Here is a 23,656-nt window from a genome sequence, read left to right on the forward strand (position 1 = left end):
CTCTCCTGACAGGGCATCTGTAAAATCTTGCAGAGGCTTCAGTGCTTTGGTTATGGCCTCCAACACCTCAATGTCTGCTGCCAGGACTTGAGTGATGGCCTTCTCCTGCTCCAACACCCTTTCCATCATTTTGACACGGGACCCCCACCTTGTTGGGGATTCTGTGACCAGCTTGTGGGGGGGCAGGTTCAGCTCTCTCTGTGCACTGGTCAGGGCCTTCTTCTTTTTCCAGCTGTAGGAGAATGTGCTGACCACTTTTTTGCACATACCTGTGGCCCGTGCAACTCGAGCATCATGTTGGACACTCCTCTCTGGGAAGTAAAAAGAACGAATAAAGATATTAGCATAAGTGGAAAAGTAGGTTATCATAGTTGAAAAACTTAATAAACCATTAACTGTAGAGCAGCATAAGTATTTATTGTATGGACACACTGAACATTAGGCTATTACAAATCCAATAGGCCTACATATTGTATGTATGTTGGTCAATATTTTGCACATGCCTGCACAAATAGTACAGCTTTTTCATTTTAAACACATATATATTGTACATATTTTTAATAATATTTTTCATATAATCTGATGATATTTGTATTTTATATTTATGTTTTTTTTTTTACTTTCTGATCCGGTCCCCAGAGGAATCACGGCTAAACCATACTAACAATGAACAATACAATACTAATGTGGTGGTCTTAAATTTGTTTTTGTGTTATTTTTTTAATACAAACAGAAAAGGACTTGACAAATTTTCTGAATATGAAATGTTAGGTTTAGATAGTGTAACTTACCAATAGCGTTGTGCAGTCTCTCCATTTATTGATTTCTAGAGCACGCACCATGTTTGCACCGCTGTCAGTTGTCATGCACACCAGATGCGCTTCATCCAAGCCCCAGGCAGAAAGTGCATCCTTCAGTCCTAACGCAATTATTGCTCCGGTGTGGTCTTTGGGGAAGAAGGCGGTCTGTAGGCATCGGCTGCGCAACTTCCAGTCATCGTCAATGAAGTGGATGGTGAGGCTAATGTATGGCTCAGTAGTCCGGCTGGACCATAAATCAGTAGTGGCCGAGTAGGCTTCAAGGTGGCGAATTTCGTTCATGACTCTGTCCCGTACCTCCGTGTACAGCTCTGGCAGACACTTCTGGCTAAAACCTTTCCGACCAGGCAGCTCGTATCTTGAGTCCAGAGTGTGAACCACATATCTGAAGCCATCTCTCTCTATGGTTTGAATGGGCACCATGTCCTTTGCGATATATAGCGCATTTGCCCTGGTAATATCTTTCCATTTCTTACTACTCTTAAGGTGTAGCAGCAGTAAACGATGCCTGCAGTGAAAGCTGTGTAGTCCTGGGACGTGCTCCGCTGGTGCTGCCTGTCCCACTTGCGCTCGTTTTGGCCCGGGTTGCCTCGTCATATTGACGGGCGTGCGTGTTTTTTTAAATGATGAAACAGGTTGCTTGTGTTTCCACCTCTTGCTGTCACAACACGGCTGCAAACCTTGCATATTACTGAAGTTTGCTCCGTGTCGGATGATTTAAAACCGAACCAGTTCCAAATAACGGAGGTGCCTCCTCTTTTTGGAACGAGAGTTTCCTCTCCAGCGGCCTCGGTCTCTCCGTCTGGTTCCGACACTCCACTCATCTCTTTTCAGATCATATAGGCTACAGGCCCGACCTTTCTTCGCGATGTTTCACCAGTCGTTTCTTTATCGATTACCCAGGTTAATTGCTCGTTACGCTAATTTAATGGCCACTCCCTTTTGACCACCTGCAAAGCTGATACGAATATGTTTTACTTTTTTATTTGCAACAAGATATATAGTATATAAGGACGGGTATTCAGACCACAACTGAACGTTTGAAGAAAATGTAATGCCTTATTATTTAGAATTAGGCTATTATTGATGTAAATGCAGCCGTTCAAGGCGCACAATTGATTTCTCGGTATTGACGGTATTGCAAAATCCATGTCGTGGCAATGTCACACCTGTGATGACTATGACACCGGTGTACCGCCCACCCCTATGTTCCACTGAAATGTAATAACTTTTTATCATCCATGTTAGCATGCAAGTGTTACAATTTCACTCAAAGCACTACTGTGCCTAAGTACAGCCTCACAGAGCCTGGCTGAAGACAATTAGTCTGGTTTCAGAGCAATTATAAAATACATTTGTTTTTGTATTGCACTATGACACACAAAGGATTATTTTAATGTCTTTGAAGACACTTTGGTTTGTGTGAGGTCAGAATTTTATTCTACTGCTGGCTGACTTGGTTTTTTTTGCTCTCTTTGTCGCTGTCAACACACTGAGAAAGCCAGCCCTGCCATAGCCTCCTGTTAATCACTGGTGGCCCACGGGTACACAAATTAAATTTAAAAAAAGGAACAACACAAAAATTTTACTTAATTATTCAGACTTTACACTTCTCTTGGGTATGACATAATGGGCATTGTATAAATGTTAACCTTCAGCCCTGATTGTATCTGACCCTAGTCACTCTCTCATATTCTCCCAGGCCATGTTCTTTCCTCTGCTCCACAGACTTGCCACCTTTCCACCAGATCACCTTGGACGAACCGGTTCCCACTTATTATCAGTCCTGCAGTTACCTGGCCTACCATGCCCACTCCTCACCTGCAACTCATTCCATCATCAGCCACTTGCCACATATACTGGTGTACTTCCTTTGTTCTTTGCCAGATTGCTCTGCAAGTTAGCAGTGCTCTATATTCTTGCATTTTCTGGATGACCTGAATTCGTTTGACTTTTTGCATATTGTTTATTGGACTTGGGATTCTTGCCTGGCCCTTTTTTTGGATTTATTTTCTTATGTCAAACTGCCTTCTGGTTTAAGCCCTTGCCTGTCTCACTATCCCATAAGCCGTTGTACCTCCATTTTGTGTCATTAAATCGTGGAACTGCATCAAGTCGGGATTAGACTTTCTGCTTTTCCGCGTACCTCCAATTTGTTGTGACTGCCCAGGCTACCACACTACAACAAGCTACATAATGCATCTCAGCATGTGTGGAACGCATCATGCAAGAGGACTCCAGAAAGTAGTTGGCTTCTGCATTTGGGTCCTTCTCTTCCTACACTGATTGCAGATTAGTTGTGAACTTATTTGCTTTAGTAAACTATGATACTGTAGCTGCAACAGCCCTACTTTCCCAAAGGAATCATTTAAGTTTTACGTAATCTAATGTAATCAACTCTAAACTGACCTATCCTGACCGTCTGTCAGTAATGACTCCCTGGAACACGCTGTCTGCATGAGTGGCGTGTGTGCATCGCGGATATCAGCAAACAAATATTATTTTTCAAACTCTACATTTCCTGTATTTCTTTCAAATTAAAAGCCCTCTAGCATTTCTATAGACAGAATCCATTCATTTGTTAACCAGGCTTTGATTGTATTGTATTTATCAAAGGCAAACTCAGTGTAGAAGGATAGTGTTGGCAGCAGCGCAGTCTGTCTGTCTGGCCACCACATGTGTGCGAGCCACAGCAGTTCAGTGAGGTAGCCATCACACACAGGTAGGTTAGGCTGTGTGTCCTGGGAATAAGACTAAAATGTACAAGTAAACATAATGAGGAGGATGAGGGAGAAACACAGGCGCGATCGAGCCAGAGGGACTGCAGCATGAGACCTTGTGTTCTGACATGAAGAAGCATCATAAAAGATACAAATCAGAGTGAGACACCGGAGGCCACTCCAACACCTCTCTCTGTCTCTTCGCACAGCCTCCCTCCTCCTCCTCCATCCTCAAATCTCTCCCTCCTTACTTACTATTCTCATCCAACCCTTAGTCTCTTGTGTCCTCTTCTCTGCTCATTTCTCTCTCCTCTTCCGTGATACATCACTCTGATTTGGCCTTACTCATTTTTGCTTCCCCTTCTTCTCCTCCGTCCTGCTCGTCTCCCCTCTCTCTTCCCTTCAGCTGCTGTATCTCGCCCACGCCACCCAACTCTGCCAAATGCAGCCGACATAAATCAACCTCTACGTGGTAAACAAAGAGAGGGAAGGAGAGAGAGAGAGAGGGATGGAAGAGAGAGAAGCCTCGAGGCAGCCAGTGATCAGAACTAATGTGGATGGACTGCGTATTGCAGGCGGAGCGGAGCACAACAGCTTTGCTTCTCTCTTTATTTTTTTGTCCAGTTCATTTTCGGTCGACTCAGCCGAACCTGGGTCAGGCCAGTCCAGCTCACCGCAGCTCAATCGTTCTCTTTTTTAATGCTCTTTCAAACTGCACACCTAAAGCTGGCAGATTACCTTGGGAAAATCACATTTAGGAGTAAAAATTAATCAGCAAGTGGGTGAAAGTGAGAAATGAACTGAAGTAAAACCAGTGGTGGCTATTGTATGTAATAAAAGCCCGTCCATGGTGTGTAACGTATGTGCTTTGGCTCTAGTCAGTCTGAATGCTGAATGGACCCATCGACTTTTGCCACCTTCTACCAGAGAAACCTTTTCATCTGTCGTCTCTTCATCTCTCTCTTTCCCTCGCTATCACTCTACGTATTCTATCTAGCTTTTTAGCGCTGGGTTGGGGTGTTGTGAAGGCAGTATAATTGCCTCTAATCGCACACCGCATGTAGCAAAAGAGGGAGAGAGGCAGAAATACTGGCTGTTTCCAGGAAAAGCAGGGCAGCGTTTCATGGACATTGACTTGTTCAGGGTAGTACAAAGCCAACAGGCATCAAAGATGAATTCTGGTGTGTCTGACATTTACTGAGAAGTGCAGGTGTGTGTGAGTGTGTCTGTGTGTGTGAGAGAGTAGGCCAAATGTACCAGATTGGTAAAGTGGAAAGCTGCATTCTGCTTGTCCAAGATTTTCTTCATGACTTTAACGATAAGTAAATTCACTGAAACAGGAGGAAGATGAAATGACGTGTAATTGACAGTTACCGTCGCTCTTTATCCATGCTAACAGCTCGGCTCTAGAGATGGTAGAGTCGGTCAGTCGGTCTACCACTTTGGTCCGGACTGAGTTATTTCAGGAACTAATGGATGGACTGCAGCGAAATTTACTTTTCCGGTAGTATTAACATAAGGTTTAAATTTGTAGTTTTTAGTGAAATATCTCAACAACTATTGGACGGATTGCTATGACATTTGGTGACCACATTCATGGTGCCCAGAAGATGAATGCTATGAACTTTGTTGTTTCTTTGAGTTTTCATCTAATGGCCCTAGCAAGTTTCCATCTTTCCTGTGAAATATCTCTACATGTAACACAAAAAATTCCTTTGGTCATAAAGTGACAAAAATAACATCATTGTCAGCTGTGCTTTGTACTTTGCTAATTAGCAAATGTTTGCATGCTAACATGCTAAACTAAGGTGGTTTTAGCAGTGCCTTTGTTTGCATTAATCTCAAAGCACTGTTGTGCCTAAGTACAGTCTCACAGAGCTTGTGTGGCTACAGATTCTTAAGTCTTGTCCAATATGACTTGCAGCCAGATAATGAAAACAAAATGTACAAAGTGTGTGTATTATATTATACTGTACACACACATCCCTCTGCTGTGAATCTGCAGGAGATGATAAAAGTCATATCCTGGCCATCGTCATGCATAGTCTGACAGAATAATTTCATTACTGAGGAACAAAACCACACAGGGAGCTGTCATACCTCCACATAACTGAACCTAGGTGAAAACTGTGGAGGTCAAAACATTTTATGATGCTCTTATCAAGTCCAGCTTCAAGTTTTTTTTTTTTTTTTAAATAAAGGCTTGTATCACTAGTTGGCCTTAAAGGACTTTACATAGAACAAGCCTATACAAATCTTACTCATCATCAATCCCAAATCACAAAATTAAATAAGGTAAATAATAAATTAGGTAAATTCATAGGAACCATGATGGAACACAATGTAAAAAACTCCACCAGGACAGCTGAGCATGCAATAGGCACTGGGGGTGCAACAAACAAATGGACAGTGACCCCAAAACAAAAAGAGAAGAAGAAACATGATGCAGCAATAAACTTGTTGAAACTGACTGATGTCCAGAGAAATTAGGGCAACAAAAACAAGCATTACATCACGGTGTAACGCTGTGCATTAAAACAAAAATGAAACAACCAAAACTTAAGCCTTCCTGGCAGTCATGATTTCCCCCTGGGATTATTAAAGTATTTCTGATTCTGATTCTGTACACTCGTAGAGAGTTGCCAAATGTTGGTTTGGGGTGTGAGGGTGACACAGCTACTGGATTTGACTAACTGAACCTACTGGCCAACAACCAGGAGCAGCCACATGAGAGTTTTGCTGCTTGTGCTGACCAACACTGCAACAAACCCTGTCACCTACAAATACCCCAAATCTATCTAATCAAATTTACCTACCCCAGTTTGTATTCTGTCACCATCAAGTGGCCTTTATGATAAAGCCATTTCTTGTTGTTGATATCCACTAATCAAAAACCAGACTAACAGGGCACTGGCTGTCTCGCAGAAGAAATAGCGGGAGTGTTACTGACTGTTACTTTGAGATGGATCCAGCAGGGAAAGCCATTTTAAATCAGTCCACTTGCCTCAGTTCTTCAAACTGAACCCCGGCCAATGGCCTGGACAGAACAGGATTTTTGAGGGGACTGGACCTTTAAGCCAGTCTTGGTTTGATGTTTTTGACAGACTGCTGCTCCCTGTCAGTAGACAAGAGGTGGATGGCTTGCACTCGGCCACTCAGTAGGGTGGAGTGGGTCTGAGTGTGTGTGTGTCTGTGTGTCTGATGGAGGATCAAGCAGGGTTACGTTGCAGGCAGGGAGCCTGGCTTAGCGTCTGCTGAGTGCTGTGTGTGTGAGTGTGAGTGTGTGTGTGTGTGTGTGTGTGTGTGTGTGTAGACTGGCTAGGAAATGTGGCCACGGCTGGAGCAAAGCCATTTCACTACATGGGGAGGTTGGCAAAGGGTATTATGCAGAGTGGTGTATCGGAGTGTCTGTTTTGTGTGTGTGTGTGTGTGTGTGTGTGTGTGCGTGTGAAAAAGTGTGTGTGTTTGTTTTTGTCCTATCTCTTTATGGCAGAGCCAGTAGAGGCCTTGGCAGGGAATTCCACCCAGTACACATGACTGACAGCCTACAATCCATCTCTTAGAAGACAAAGCGGATTCGAAGCAGCACAAGCAGTCGGCCTTGGTGTGTGTGTGTGTGTGTGTGTGTGTGTGTATGTCTGCATGCACTCAAAGTTCCAAACACAACACGCATCACATTCAACAAGCTAGTGCTTCCAAAGCTCAGTCGATAATATGAACATTGTAACACAGACACGCGAACACTCAGGACCACACACACACACACACACACACACACACACACACACACACACACACACACACACACACACACACACACACACACACACACACACACACACACACACACACACACACACACCTCAAAGAAAATATACAGACTTCTAAAGGTTTTAGCTCGATTTGTGTGGAGAGAAAAGGCGAAGAAAGAAAAATATTATACACAGAATTAAGTAGAAAAGGCTGCTCTTCACCACAAGATAATTTAATTTATTTCTGTCAAATCCCAAAACTGATTCCTGCCTCAAACATATAAGTGGACTTAATGCATTTTACTGAAAAGTGTACTATTAAATATAAATACACGTAAAAAGGTTAAAGATAAAGATACAGTATGTTACTTACTGTTTAAATGGCAGTGAAAACAAACTACAAAGTGTTTATAACTGAAATGAGAAGTTGAAAATGCAACTGCAGACCTACCTTTCTCATCTGATTAACAATGCACAATATCAAGGAGTAAAAACATTTCTAGTGTTCTAAAATACAATTATCAGTTTGAATTGCTGTCTGGACTCAGGGTTTCTGCAGGGCTCACCAAGTTCTATTTAAGACTTTAAGATCCTTTTAATACTACATACAAAGTAATTTAGTACCTGTTCATACGATCCTGTGGGCCAAACTATTATGGGAATCCAGTAGGAACGATATGGCCCACAACTACTTATTAATATATATTATTTTATCTAACTAGCATTACTGCCAATGGGAGGCAGGAGAAACTATTTACGACTTCTGTAAATCACATGTAAGACTCTTTAATACATTATAAAGCCGATGAGGGAACTGAATTAAAGACCTGCAGATACACTGGGACCACAGATAAAACATAACAAGACAATAAAAATTTCTTCTGGGTCTGAAGGTAGTTTGAATATCAGCCTCTATCTATATCATCAATGTTAATACAATGTGTAAAGTGACTACTACACTACACACAAGGCTAAAGCCTTACAACACTGAAAAGGGTATGCAGTGTGTACTTCTCAAATGGTTTCTTTGATGCACATGCTTAACAAATCCATCCTCGAGCGACACACATCTAAAGATTACATTTTGATACCACCTACTTGGAGGGAACAAAGGTTTCAGCAGTTGCGGTGCTGCAATCAGCATTTAAAGAGAGTAGTGCACAATATGTTGGAAGCCATGGCTAGAATATCTTTGTCCTGTTCTGTATACTTTGCAGAGAAATGTTTCAGTTTTGTTAATCTTTGCAAAGCCACTTCAATGAAGAGAAGGTCTGTGTCATCATCAGTATGAATCCCATCAGCAAACTACATTTTTATTGGTGGCTCACACACAATTACATAATGCAAATACTCTTCAATGCTATGACTCTTCTAGTTTCTTCTAGATCACTGGACTGAAACTTAATCACGATGCTGCATATGCACATTTAATGTTTTTGTATGAAGCAGTGTTGAATCTGCATTTGGGATATGTTAATTCCATTTTACCTACAGCAGTTTATGGTGGTTTTTCATGCTAGGTGAGATGAATTTTGATTGTCCTGACATTATTGTTCTTCATTTTTCTTACTAGGATTTTTGGATACAAACTCTCCCCTTCATTCTGTAGCGGACAAACTTTACTCCCTCGTGGGCATGAGAAGGCAAAATGGAAAAAAAATATAATGTGAGAAACATTAGAGAGAGAAAGACAGACAGGGACAGGACATGGATGCCTCTGAGGGAGCTATGGCATAGTGTGTGTGTGTGTGTGTGTGTGTGTGTGTGTCCATCTGCAGAGGTCTTATGACACATATCCTCATGAAAGACCTTGTCCTGTCTGGAGGTTTTACCACCTCTGGGCAGACATGCAGAGTGACAATGTGATGTCTAGTTTCAGTCTGAAACAAAGTTAAGTGTATGTATGGGCACAGAAGGAAATCCATAGTTCCTTTTCGACAATAGAAATTAAACAGATTGAAACATGAATGAGGAATCTAACACAAAACCTAAACCCAACTTTTAAAAGTGACAATATACCATCTGCAAATCCTTGAGACATATGCTAATGATAATATGATCCCACACATTCATCAAGGAAGGAATAATGGTCATAGACATGATAAGCTTGCAACACACACACACACACACACACACACACACACACACACACACACACACACACACACACACACACACACACACACACACACACTCTCCTCAGGGCTTTAAAACTAAAAGAAAAAAATGTTTTCAAAGAAATTCCTACTGCCTGTCGCTATAGAAACCATTTGCTCCCCTGATGGCGATAAAAGGAGCAAATTGCAGAGATGGAGGGTGGAGCCATGAGGGATAGGAGTGCACGCGCGCACACGTACGCACACAGCCCGCCTTGCCTGGAGAGCCCCCTTCAGTGCCCATACAATGGTGTCAAGATCTGGACATTGATTTGTGAGAGAAATGTGTGTATATGCGTATGTGAGAGTGTGCATGTCTGTGTGTGTGTGTGTGTGGTGATACGCTGAAGGACCTGGAGGGCTTTATAGTTGTTCTGTCCTTATCACCATCCAGCTTGGCACTGCCTCTCAAACACAACAGCACTGAAGCATGTTGACACCTGCGCCCAGACGACGACCGAAATGACACCGTGTGTGTGTGTGTGTGTGTGTGTGTGTGTGTGTGTGTGTGTGTGTGAGACAGAAAAGACCCAAAAAAAAGCTGTCGTCACCCTAGTTTGCTCTTACTAAAAAAGAAATAGAAATAGCAGGTTCACTATGAATAAGCTCCTTCACATTTTCTGTCCTTGGTCTATAAAGTGTCTATTCAGTGATGTCATACCTCACTTTAGTTTTTTTCAGTTTTAGAGAAAAAATACAAGCAACAACTGAAACTACAAAGTGATAGAAGATAATGAAAATTTAAAGAAACAAGTCAGACAAAAAAAAACATTAATAAAATGTTACAAATGCTTGAAAAAGTTGAGAAAGTTTTAAGAAGTTATGTAGAAGAGCAGTGCTTTTGACTTTTGATTTTGATTACAATGCACTTATAAGACGGCATCATTGTGCATTTGCTTAGAATATAAGCATTCATAAACTTGTCTATTCTGAAAAACTTTGGAGGCAAGACTCAACTAAATACAGCAAACAGTACCAACAACACCAAGGGAGTTTTCAATGGGGTGAGTTTTAGTGCAACACAGTGTAATTTGGCATGACACCTAGGCACTGCAAGACTGGCAGGAGGAGTAAAAACTTAACAGCTAGCAAAAACAGAATATTTTCCTTGCCAGTGTTGGGAGTATTGGAAAATATTTTCTTCCCTAAGCAGAGATACACTGAAGACTGTCAAACTTCCATGATGTGGTAAAAAGGTGGCTTCATGAAGTTAAGCTTATCACAGAGAGATTTTTGAAAGCACTGTGGAAGACCAATTTTAAATTTAAGCATCTGTAAGTAAGCATCTGCTCTGCTCATCGACATATATAAAATGAGGAAGATGAATCCTAGGACCAACCTAGAGCTATAAGCAATGTTTTAATTTCTTTAAATTAGTTATACTCTCTGCTGTAAGTTACAATACATGAAGACACATACAAACATTTCATTCATTTAAACCCAAAGGTCTTTGGAGACCAACCGATCAACAGCCAGCCAAACAACAACGGTGACAAATTAAAAGTTAAACAGTCTCTTGACAATTTATGGTATCTATAACCTGGCTGCAGAGGAGAGAGATTACAGGGTGAGAATTGAAAGAGAAAAGTGAGAGGAGTGCTGGAGGACAGATGTGGAGGAGAAAAGAAATGAGGGACAAGAGACGGAGGAGGGAGGCGAAGGAGTGAAAAACAGGGAAGAAAAAAAGCATGCTAAGCCTGATCAATAGTAATTCTCCATGTCTGCGTGGAGGGTTATCTCTCCTGTCGTTTCCTTCTCCTCTCCTCTCCTCTCCCTCTGTTCTGATCTCTCTGTGCTCTTGTCCTCCCATCTCCTATCTTTTTCTTTTGTTCCATCCTCATTTTCACTCCTCTCCTTTTCTCTCTGCAACTCTACTTTATGCTTTCAGCTCTGTCCTCTGAACCCTCTCATTTTCTCCCCTTCCAACCCTTTTTATTTCTCTCATCCACCTACTCTCCTATCTGACACTCATATTTTGAATTCTCCCTGTGTGTTTCAAGCCTATCTTCCATATGCTGTGCAATAAAATGGTTTGACAATAGGCTAACACTCACTATTGACCCGATGAGGCCGTAGATCAGTATGACGTCAAGCAAAAATAGGTTGGCTTTTACGACACTGCTTGAGGCATCAGCATGATATAGCAAAAAGCAACAAGAATGGTTTCAAGTGAACGCATAAGTCAACACAGCTCAGCACACACACAATTCTCCATTTGAATTTGCATCTAAGTTGTTTTGCATCTACTAAATGTCGAAAAGGTTACGATATGATAAATATGTTTGTGGATGTGCTGCTTCAGGTGAACATGTGTTTTTTTTTTTTAAAGGTTGTGCATGTACAATGTGGGTGTGTGCGCCATGTGTGCGTGTGAGCGAGCCATTGCTAATCCCCTGAACTCATTAGCCTAATTGGACAGTCTGCAGAGAGCTCCACATTGATCTGAGCCTGTTATGATTCTCCTCCCTACGAGCACTCTCACTCTTTTCTCTGTCCGTCTGTCTGTCTCTGTCCTCCCTCTTCCTGTCACTCTTTTCTCTAATGTCCTCTCTCGTTTCCTTTCTCCTCTGGTCCCTGTCTGTGCATAATAATCTTTGGCACTGCAGACACACTTGTCCCGTCTGGATACAGCTAACTACCCCAGAGTTGGTACCATTCTTTCTTTATGCCTGTTAGCGTTGCAATGTTATTCATTCTATTTCAATTTGCAGCTTGGTAGCACTAACAGCTAAATATGTTGGGTTCAAAGAGGCTAATATAATTACAGGCTGTTGGTAATGACAATAGTTGGATTTCCATTCAAGTATATTAAAGGGGCGATGGTGTATTGAATTAAAAAACTCAAAGGAAATGGTGGATTCTGACAAACCCCACATCATTCCACAAGAGAAAAGTATGTATAAGCTCCTTTCTGAATGTAAGCAGTGTTTTATCTAACTGCACTTTGAACAGCTGTTTATGAAATAACTGTTCTCCACAGCTTCCCAGAAAAGGTGTGTAACTGCTGAAAATTGTTGTGAAACTGAGGGGAAATCATGAGATCACGTGAGAATCCATCTTGCAAGGCTTCAGTCTATGTGTTTGTGGTCAAACTACACAGCACCAGACCAATCGGCATCCTTTGAGGAAGTATTGGCAGCTACAGGGGTGGGCGCATAGAGGTTAGCGTAGATGCTGCTAGCGTCAGTTACAGTAAAACTGGACAGAGAGAAAAGATGATTTCGCTCTTCTCTGATTGACTTTGGTAAGAGTTTGACTACGTTATATGGTTCACTGAAGTTCGCCTGTGATAGATAGTGATAGTGATCAAGCACCAATCAGTTTTCAATGAAAACGTCCCAGATGGTTAATTAGCAAGTAATACAGAACATAAACAACTATATTTGTTAGTCTTCGGTTAGCATAAATGGGCAGTTGAACCCAAAAATAAATACACAGAAGAACTACACTTGCGGGCAGGTTTACTGGAGTCCATGAAGTTTATGAGACTCAAAACCGCAGATGCACAGAGCCAATGCACTTAGTCAGTCAAGACCACAGATCAGTTTCAAAATTTGAAATGTTTAACAAAACTGCAGACATTTGGATGATGTTTTGTTCAGCTCAAGAACTTTCCCAAATGACAAACATGATCTAAAGTCATTTGGCAAACTACTGGTAAAATAAATAATTCTTAATTAATATTTTGTGTCTCATTATCTTTTGATGTCTTTAATGTCCCACTAAACCAAAAAACAGATAGTAGAATGCAAAAAAGTCTTCAATATACTATCAATGCAAAATAGTTTGGGGGTTTTTTTGGGATTTGATGTTTGAACTCTGTTTTGTCACCACTCCTGATAGAGGCTGATAGACCAAATAGTTTTTCTACCTTTAATAAAAAAGGTTAATTTGTTTTCCTGTCCTATGAGTCACAAGGCAACCATTTTAAAGGTGACAAAACAACTCTACCATCAATATGCCCAATAAATTCAAGGCAGTGGGGTTACTTTCATCAAAGTCAACTTTTCTAGCTGAGTAGATGACGTGTGCCTCTGTGAAAACATTTGTCATCTACTCTTTTTGTTTGTGGACTATAATCTTAATATTGCCACTGATAGTTACATGTAACACTGTTCCCCTGTCATCTAAAGAAAAATGGCCCTGGATGACCGTGTGTGGGCTGAAACCCGGAGGTAAACACAGTGCGGCGTTTTTCCTTCTCAGCATCCCTGAGTGTCCGCAGTGAGAGAGGAGTAAAAAGGTTATTAATGAATAACTTCAACTATTCATCTCCACCACCCCACCTGTCTCCCTCTCTCTCGCCCTTCCTCTCTTCCTGTCTCAGCAGGAGTCAGTTGATAATGAGGTGTGGTGTTGTCAGAATCACAGCCCGTGCTCATCCATCCAACCTGCTTAGTAAGGGGCATGGCACACTATTGTCTAGTATGTACACACATGCACGTATACACACACATACACACAAGGTCATAAAGAGACAGATGTCAGGGTATGGACATATGAACACATATGGACTGAGAGTACATGAAGATTGAAGAACAATCTTAGGGAAATACATGAACACACACACACACACACACACAGACACACACACAGACAGACACACACACACACACACAGACACACACACACAGACAGACAGACAGACAGACAGACAGACAGACACACACACACACACACACACACACACACACACACAGAAACGAGAGAGAAACACAAACATTTTCAGGCTTGCTGTTGACCTTTACTTATCAGATAAGAGAGTGGCATTATTACTGGAATATGCCATATATATGTATACATATATATATATATATATATATATATATATATATATATATATATAAATATATACACACACACTCAGGTATCATACCAGATTTCTCTACTTCTGCTCCTCTCTTCATCCAAACTATCTCTTTCTCTTCATCCTACCAGCTCCTGATCTCCTCTGACCCACTTCCCGCCATCTTCCATCCTCCATCACTCGATGACTCCCCCCTCTTTCTCTCCTTTCCTTCCTTCTTCCTCTTTTTCTACAGTAACTCCATTCATATACTGTGCCTCCTTGGCCCTTGCCTCTGTCTCTCAGCATATTATAAACTCTCCTTCCCTTTTTCCCTTTCAGGAGGGTGAAGGGTAAGTGAAGATCGTTGGGCCCCAGTGGAGAGGCCCAGACATCGTGGGTGTGTGTATACGAGCGTGTGTGTGTTTGTGTGCGCCCCATCATTGCTCATCTCTGGCAGACTTGCTGGCTGTTCCCCAAGCTACAAGCTACAGAATAAATACACTTTAAATCACCCCCCACACACACACACACGCACACACTCACACACACACACACACACGCACGGACACACGCACGGACACACGCACGGACACACACACGGACACACACACGGACACACACACGGACACACACACGGACACACACACACACACACACACACAGAGGCAGCCTTCTCCCTGGCAGCACTTTGCTGCTGTTAAATGAGGGGTCTGGGGAGTTGTGGCGGCAAAGCCTTTGGCTACTCTTGCTCTCCTCCTCCCTCCATGCACTCCAGTCAAACATGCACTGGAAAAATAAGCCAGAGTTGTGACTGTAATATGCCAGGATTTCTAATGTTAAAAAAATAGGATTCTGCTTACTAAACATACCAAAGCCAGAACATAAAGACACTGTCCAGGGATCCAGAGACTTTTTCCAGAAAGAGATGTACTGGCTGAGTGGACAAAATGTCAAGACCATTTGTTCTCCACATGAACTAGATGGACCAACTGGATCCAAGTGAAAAATAACCCTTAGTAAAATCTTTTGTGTGGATTTTTTCCCTGAGGAGAATCAAAACCAGGGGCTGAAAAGTTAAATGGTATGAGTCTTCAACCCCACTACTGTGTCCCAACCTGTCACCTCTCAAAATGCCTGCCAGTAATTTTTTAATGAAACAGTCTGCATATAACCTAACATAACACAAAATAATTAGGATTAACTATACTGATTGTCTGCCTGTATTGTTGGCCAAGCACACCTTGAGCCCATTGCCATATGTACAGAGACCATATCTAGAAGAATACAATACTAATTCACATGCTGAACTGGAAAGGGTAAATACTGATGCTGTGACATCACCCTCAAAGAGAAAGGCTTGTTTAAAGGATGCCACTGTGTCAAAAACAGTGAGGTGCACCAATCATGTTTTAACAACATTCCTAAGCAAGTCACCAGAAAGACAACAGTGTACTTCTAACTTAATGGCAGTTTGGGGGAGACCCTTTCCTGTTTCAACATGATGATGTCACCATGCACAAAGCGAGGTCCATAAAAAAGATCTTTCCAGAAGAACTTGACTGACCTGCACAGAGCTCTGACCTCAGCCACATCCAACACCTTTTGGATGAAAAGAAACACTGATTGCGAGCTGGCAAACCTCAATAACGTCATTGTGGCTGAATGGGAGCAAATCCCTGCAGCCAGATTAAAATATCTTGTTCTGTTCGGTGCTGTGCAATAACTGGCTTTCCTAATTGCTGATGTTTCAGGTAATTTCATTTAAGTTCAGACTGAAAAAAAAAAAAAAGTCAACATTACTGGATATCTTTCTGCATCTCACTTTAGTATGATTTTAAAACTGTCACCGCCTCCACATTCAGTGGGATTTTAGATCCCACTCCATCTCCATCTTCACTGCAGTGGGCGTGGGTGCAGGTGGTGATAGCCCTCTCCCCTGCTTACACTCCCTCTGCAATGTAACTGCATATTTTAAACCAGCGGAGTGTGTGGTGGAGGCAATGAAACCGTGGGCTTTTGTCACGCTTTAAGACAACTAAATACGGGACGGCTCAGGTTAATATTTTGTCCACTCAGTGTTTTAGGCTTGGACACACATGAGCACCTAATTGAAAAGTCTGTAGCCATTCGACGACTAGGTTTAGCACTGTTTTGTAGCCAGGAGATTATAGCTGTCTAATGGTGGTGAAATAATAATGATGTTAGACTGTGATCTGTCTGCTCATTCTTTAAATATGTATATACTCCGACTGTGCCAACAGATAAATGAAACAATGAAACCTGACAAAGTGGGATAATGCTGCACACAGAAACATGCACACGCAGACTATATATATCCCTGACCCCAGGCTGTCAGGGCATCTTGTCCTCATCCAGCTCTGTGTCCTTCCCACAATGTAACATCAACTAGGTTAACTGCAGCTAATATGGCACAGCACTGCTGTCCTCAATGTCTTGTCTTATCCTTCTACGCGTCTATCTCTCTCTACATACGTATCTCTCTATCCTTATTAGCCTGACATAATTGGGTAGGGTAGTGTTCGACCCACTGATCCTAGGTACAACATAACAATTAATTAAGCTGCAGTCATAGGGTTTTCCATTGACATTAAGGAAATGCTAGTCATAATCTGTGTGAGAGGGAGAATTGTGACCAAAAGCTCCTACTTACAGCACGGTACCTTGTGGTTCTAAAAGGTACAGAACACAGCCAGATATTGACAGGACTGGTTCACAATGAAAGAAGGGAGTAGCCCATTGAGAATACACTCCAATGATCACCGTCCCTTATGAACTTTGTCGAAAGAAGTAACAAATATAAAGAGGACTGCAGGCGATTCAGCGCTGCCAAACAAAACTTTATACAACCACAATTCTTCCTGGTCCTTCCCAGAAAGGTATGTACCTTGGACTTAAGTGAGCAGAAAAAATTAGGAAGCTACAGCTTGCTGAGTGTTGCTTCGCTGTGAAAGAAACTTCAGAGGAAAAAAGGCCTCCAGTGTTTTGCAAGCTTTCAGAGTATTTGTCTGCGATAGCTTTGCAGAAACTACAGAAAACTGTATCCAATAGACAGTGCCACTGCACTAACTCCAGACCTAATATTTAAATGATAGTGCTGGAATACTTGGACTTTAAAACTGAATCTTGACAAGCAACAGCTGAATATAAACTTTCCTGTAAGAATATAATATTAAGATATGTTTTAAAAAATACAAATGTGAGCAAGACCTGCATTTATAGACATACAGGGAAACAAAGTTATCCAACAAGTCCTATGCTTACTTTAAAATGTAGACAGAATAATGTGAACTAAGCACACACACTCCAGAAGCATCACAGAGCGAGTATTACAGCCTTATCAAACTGATTTATTCTCCCTTCAGTTACAGCAGTCTTTGGGAGGACTTTCTTTTTGCCTCTTCTCTAGCTGCCCTTTCTGCTTCGGCCTTTGTCTTTGAGGCATAGAGCCAATTTTCTCATTTATAAAAAAAAAAAAATAAAGCAAGAAAATAAAATCAATAGGCCCCTCTTCTTCTCATGCTATGTTTTCTTAAACTCCTCCAAAACAAACCCTGTGGTGTTCAGTCAGACTAAGGACAGCTGTCATTGTTAGGAGGTTATGTTATTAATAAACCTGACATGGATGTATACAAGCTCAGGCAGTGACATGTTCAGAAAAATAAATCCCTCTCTCTCTGGCTATTCTTTGTGGCTGAAGAGGGACGTTTAGCACACAAAGTGAAAGATACCATGGAAATGTAAAAAAGAATGTACTTACCCGATGCATTTTTCAGGTAGCCATTGGAGTCCACTGTGGTGTACATGACATAGGGACCTGGCTGGTTAACACCAAACGGCTGCAAACACACACACACACACACACACACACACACACACACACACACACAGACACACACAGACACACACACACACACACACACACACACAAACACACACAAACACACACACACACACACACACACACACACACACACACACTAATCAAACACAAATTAAAAATAATAAATTATAATACATTTCTGGAAATTTGCAAGTATCTTTTCACGTCAGCTGTCTGTCAGTGAGGGTGAAGGAGGACAGGGAGTGACAAGCAGGGAGGAGTAAAAAAAACAGAAAGACAAGAGAGAGAGTGGTCAGAAAGACAGAAAGGGATGTTGTCACCGCTGTGACCTTGAGCAGTTTCTTTTCTTTATTTTCACTAGGTGACACGGTAAACGTCTGACCTAGCTGGCTTGGATCTGACTGAGCATAAATGAGTGTGACGGCTGCGTGTTTTGCGCTCCTATGTGGGTGGATACAGAGGGGTCGTCTTATCGCTTCATTATGAAAGGATGACATCTAATGAAGAGAGCTGTCGAGCCATCCTTCTCTTTACATCAGCTAATCTCGAGCCTGTTACACGCGCAAACGTACCCGCAGCTAAAGAGAGAGTTGGCCCTTTATGCTGTGACACTCAGCAGTCGGGGTGAGGGAGGAATAGAAATGAGGTCAAAAAAGAAAGAGAGCGAGAGAGAGAGAGAGAGAGAGAGAGAGAGAGAGAGAGAGAGAGAGAGGAGAAAGCCACGGAGGAGCAGATTAGTGGGCTCAAAGAAAGACAGAGGAAGAGAGGTGTGACTAAGAAGAAGAGGAGCAGGAGAGTGAAATGAAAAGATACAGGGGGTGATGGATGGGAGAGGAGAGGAATAGAAACAGCCGCGAGCTCCACTCTTCTACAGCATTCATCATACCTTTCAGTTAGACAACAGGCGGGTGGAAGAGTAGACAGACAGAAAACCAAAACAACCAAAGTACCAGCAGCCTCTTGTTGATGTCAAAGCTAATGTGTTTTGCAAAGGGCTTTCCACAGGTGAAAGGTTGTACAAGGAGTGATGCTTGGCTGCTGTATGTCTGTCAGATTTCTCTGTCCACCTACACACAAGCTTCAGACATTAGCTCTTTGGGATAAATAAAAATAGCTTAAAGCTCCATAAATTGATGGCTACATTTCACTCTGAAAGTGCATTACAGTTGAAGAGCTCATGGTATGTCTGCAATGCAAAACCTTAAAACATGTCATGTGTGCATTTGTACTAGTCAATGCATGTCAGCTGACCCTCGTTCAAGCCCCTCCTCCCGACCAGAGTTGGGCGCAAGCTGAAGACTGTCTGGCTTTGGGGGACTAACCACCCAACATCTGCTGGCTGTAAGGGGAATTGTTCTCCAATGTAACTCCATCAGACAACATAATAGAGTAGAACATTGTTTACCATACAGTGCTTAGCTATTGTAAACTGAGGGTTATTTACCCTTATGAGGGACCTCAACAACACAAACAATAAAGTTGAACCTAGTTTAGAACAAAACAGTTGAACGAAGCTTCTTCCTGCAAGACAATGCAACGTCAGTGGTAAGGCAGAGTCTTATCTGTTTACGTTGTGATTGTTGAGATGATAAAATAATTGCTGTTCTGGGTTACAGAATCTCCCCTCATAGTACCATATATTGCTATGAAGTGTTTTGGCATCTGATAAGCCTTCAAACTGATGATTAATCAAACTGGCCATCATGGACGGTACTACATCTGAATCTGAAGTCCCCATCAACATTTTTACACAAAGCTGTTTTCAGTCTGATCAGCTCGTAAGGCGAAGTCATTGTTTTGTTTGATCAGGATTTCAATGGCCTTCAATGTGCTGATTTGATATTAGACTAATACCAAATTAAATAAAAAAGGCCTCTGCCTGATTATTTCAGCTTTCGGCGATTGTTTTTTTGTGGCTATTTTTGTCATTTTATTTTGCTAATTTAGCTAATGGTCTGCCTCAGAAGAATGAGAGAGGCTCAGTGATGCAGTACACACACTGAGCCGCTGAATGAGAGGAAAAACTACTGTAGAGCCAGTGTATTTTCACATCTAACTGCAAATCGTTAATTAAGCGTTTATTTCAACAAGTTTGACAACAGGGAATACAGTTACCAGGCGATTTGCAGGGGCTCCAAACAAGACTGTAACTCTGGGGAAGATGGAGACACAGCAGGGACAGCTCGGGACATGAGAGGGTAAAGCCAAGAGAGGAGAGGACAGACATGAAGAGGGTAGAGGAGCGAGGGAGGTCAGAGAGGCAGTGACGGCAATGTAGGGCCAGAATATTTTCACCTCTAGCTCTGTTTTATGCAGAAAATGTGTTTTTCCTTTACTTTCTTGACAATTGGTGGGTTTGTTTTCTTTATTAAAGCTTGTTGCAGCTAATAAACTCGCCGCTCATCTCCCACAACCGGGCCGGTGATTGGGGGGGTTGGGTGATATTGTTATAACATATTATAATAGTTATTATAAAAATATTTGTACAAACCCAGTCTCAGCAGACACGCAATGAACCCCAAGCCCCCACAAGGACAGGAGATGGAAAACTTTGAATTTATTTTCCCTTGTATTAAAGAATTCTTCCAGTGATATTTTATTGCCAATGTTAATCTTAACCACAAGGAAAAGCATGAGATACAATACAGTAAGCATGGCTACTGTCTTGTATTATGAAAGTCTGCTACTCGTCTGCATGAAGAAAAAATATTGGGGGAGGGCAGGAACAGGTGGAAATCATGCCACATAAAAACAAACCTAATTTATTTTGGTTCTTTACTTTTTTTTGTAAATTTCTTTCAGGCTAAAAGGTAGGTACTTTACATATAAAGAGGAGCTTATACTGCCCTAGAGCTCAAAAACGCATCACACATTCAAATCCCCCCTCCTAATTTCCTGAATATAAAATTGATTCTCCCCATAGACAATACGTTTTGCTAGCAGTTGGGATATTCCAGCCTATCTCTCTCTTCCTGCAGAAACATTGCTGATTGCAGACTCTGGAGGAAGATTAAGATGTATGCATGGAAAGATAAGTGCAGTGTCTAAAGACAGACACACCTGGCCAGACAGGTCAGGCACATAGAAAACAAGCAGACACAAAAAAGATAAGATTTCTTACCTTGACATCTTCTGGACAGTCATTGGAGCAGAGGCCGCTGAGCACTGAGGAAGACAGATGCAGAGAGTTAGACATGTTGCTCAGCATGTGTCACATGTCCAACACAATAACACACTGCCGTGGAACAAGAGTCATCTGTGATGGTGCTGTTGCTGTGCCCTAAGGGCCATTGTATCAACATGTATCAAACATCAAGAGGGTCAAACTCGCACAGAGAAATAAACTTTCCCGTGGCTGACTGTTAAAATAAAAAAAAACTAATCCGTATTAGTCATGCTTAAGCGTTCCTCACAGTAACACTGTATTTCATACAATTTAATCATCCTCTCTATTTGGTAAGTTAATGTGGACAAGACAGATGACCAAAGAAGGGAGGGTAATAAATAAATTGGAAGCAATAAGAAACATAAAAAGTAAATGCACAAACTATTAATGCTGCACGTGTGAGTGTGTGCTACGAGTGCATTTCATTTATTTGTGTGTACAAGCATAGCGAGGACAAAATCCGCTGAATTGCTAATCAGTCATTAGAGAAGTGACTTTATTAGCATACTAATAGGGTCCTGTGTCTAGGTTGCCTTTATTTGCCTGATGGAGTCACGCTGAAGCCCAATACTCTGTTAATAAGGTCTGCACCCTGCGCTGCACTGAACAGCAGCCAAACTCGATGCACCTATTCAAAAGGAACATCACAGTGTCCCTGGCTCAAACGTACAGTGGGCGGATAAAGCTTCGGCATTAGATGGTTCATCACTAACATTTAGTGTACAATAACCCATCCAAACAAAACTGAGGACTTAAATTAATCATTTTATGATGTGTTTTCTTTAAAATGGGTTGCTATATACTGATGTGGAACAACGGCAGGTGACAGCTGTCCCTGAATGCATAAGTCACTGATATTCATGGAAACTGTGGAATGTTCCCTGTCATCCATTCATTCAATTACAATTCATTCTTGTCTATAGCTCTCCAACTGTTTGCTTGCATGCTTCCACATTCACTCAACAACATGATCCTCCTATTCTTGCTTCTACACTGTTTAGGGTATTTATAGAACACCATTAAGTATTAATAAATTATAACTTTTAAGAAAGGCTTAAATACAGTGGGTCCAAAGAGCTATTCACACAAACAGTGTTTTCTTAAGCATTTCTGGAGTGTTGTCTCACATTTCTACAAATGTGTCAGTTCACAGCATCTCTGAGAGATGCTTGTAATACACACCCACTCTGTTTTATTTTTTTTATTTTCTACACACATCTGTATTTTTTTTTGTACTTGCCCACCTTATGAAGCAAAGAAAGCCATTTGCATGACAATTCTATAACTTCCTCTATGTTGGGCACTTGTGAAGGATATCTACAACAATTAACCTCCAGTTTCACTGTGTGAGCTTTCAAACTTCACAATGGGCAAAATGATTTTTAGGATTTAAGATAGCAAAGTCTTCCTGTCCATTGGTTGGCCCACCACCACAGTCCAGACTGAGATATCTTAACAACTATGCATGGCATTCTGACTGTAAGCAGGTTAGCATACTGGTGTTTAGCTAGAAGCACCACTGTGCCAAAGTAAAGCATCACTGTAAGTTGATAATAAGATGACTGCTGGCACTGGATTATCCAAACAAAGTCTGACTAATTATGGCAATGTTATATGCAAATGCAGTAGTGGTCGAGGGTTGAAGGCTGCATTGCACCATTTCCTTGTACTCTGATCCTAGTACCCTTCTGCCATCACTTTGTGTGAATAAACAAGAAGTTTTTTTTTTAAAGCTTTGATTTAAAAAGAAGTGGCGTACGTGTGGCAAAGGCAAATTTGCTGCTTTGAAGTTCACAAGCTTATTAAGTATATGCCTGAAGCGGTATTCAGATGGAGCTCCCATCAAAAGACAAACATGCCTTCCTTCACCCTAACTGACCACAGTGCATATGAACAGGGTTCAGTTAGAAATTTAATTTGATCAGGAAAAAACACTTTAATCTTTCATCAAGGCCTTTATGTTGTTGTCATTTAACATTGCTTTTAAAAGCGTATTCAGTAATCACATAATTTTAGAAAGCTGTCAATAATTGTTTGCAACACAAGATCTACATAATGTTTTCAAGTTTCTGATATCAAAATGGGCCAGCAACCACACACCCTTCATCATTTAATGAGACTTCAATAATCTCCTTATATACGTAATCACTGTGGTATTGTGCGTCAGAGAGAAATCTGGAACCTCTAAGATGACTGCACTTAGCTTTCTGAGCCCAAGGCTGTTTCTGGCTATTTTAGTGCCCTAGAAGTTGAGTAAAGTTGAATAACGCTCAATAAAAATAAAAAAAGGTTTTCAGGTTTTTTGGTTGTGAAAAGATCAAAGCCTTTAGGAGTTTTAGTGGAAGACTGGACTGGTGCACCAAAGTGGTCAGAAACAGCCCTGCAGGTAATTA

The 23,656-nt window shown here is 41.5% G+C and overlaps 1 protein-coding gene across 1 annotated transcript in view; it reads right to left on the reverse strand.

Moving 5' to 3' along the window:
* itfg1 (integrin alpha FG-GAP repeat containing 1) overlaps window positions 1–23,656 on the reverse strand; it is a 135,177-nt gene that overhangs the window by 15,218 nt on the left and 96,303 nt on the right. Inside the window, exons 13-14 of the mRNA XM_051380389.1 lie at window positions 21,219–21,262; window positions 18,014–18,092 (exon numbers count right to left, since the gene is read on the reverse strand). Of these exons, the coding sequence (XP_051236349.1) occupies window positions 18,014–18,092; window positions 21,219–21,262 (123 nt within the window). The remainder of the gene's footprint in view (window positions 1–18,013; window positions 18,093–21,218; window positions 21,263–23,656) is intronic.

The sequence above is a fragment of the Dicentrarchus labrax genome, unplaced genomic scaffold, assembly GCF_905237075.1.
Source record: "Dicentrarchus labrax unplaced genomic scaffold, dlabrax2021, whole genome shotgun sequence".
NCBI classification, from domain to species: Eukaryota; Metazoa; Chordata; class Actinopteri; family Moronidae; genus Dicentrarchus; species Dicentrarchus labrax.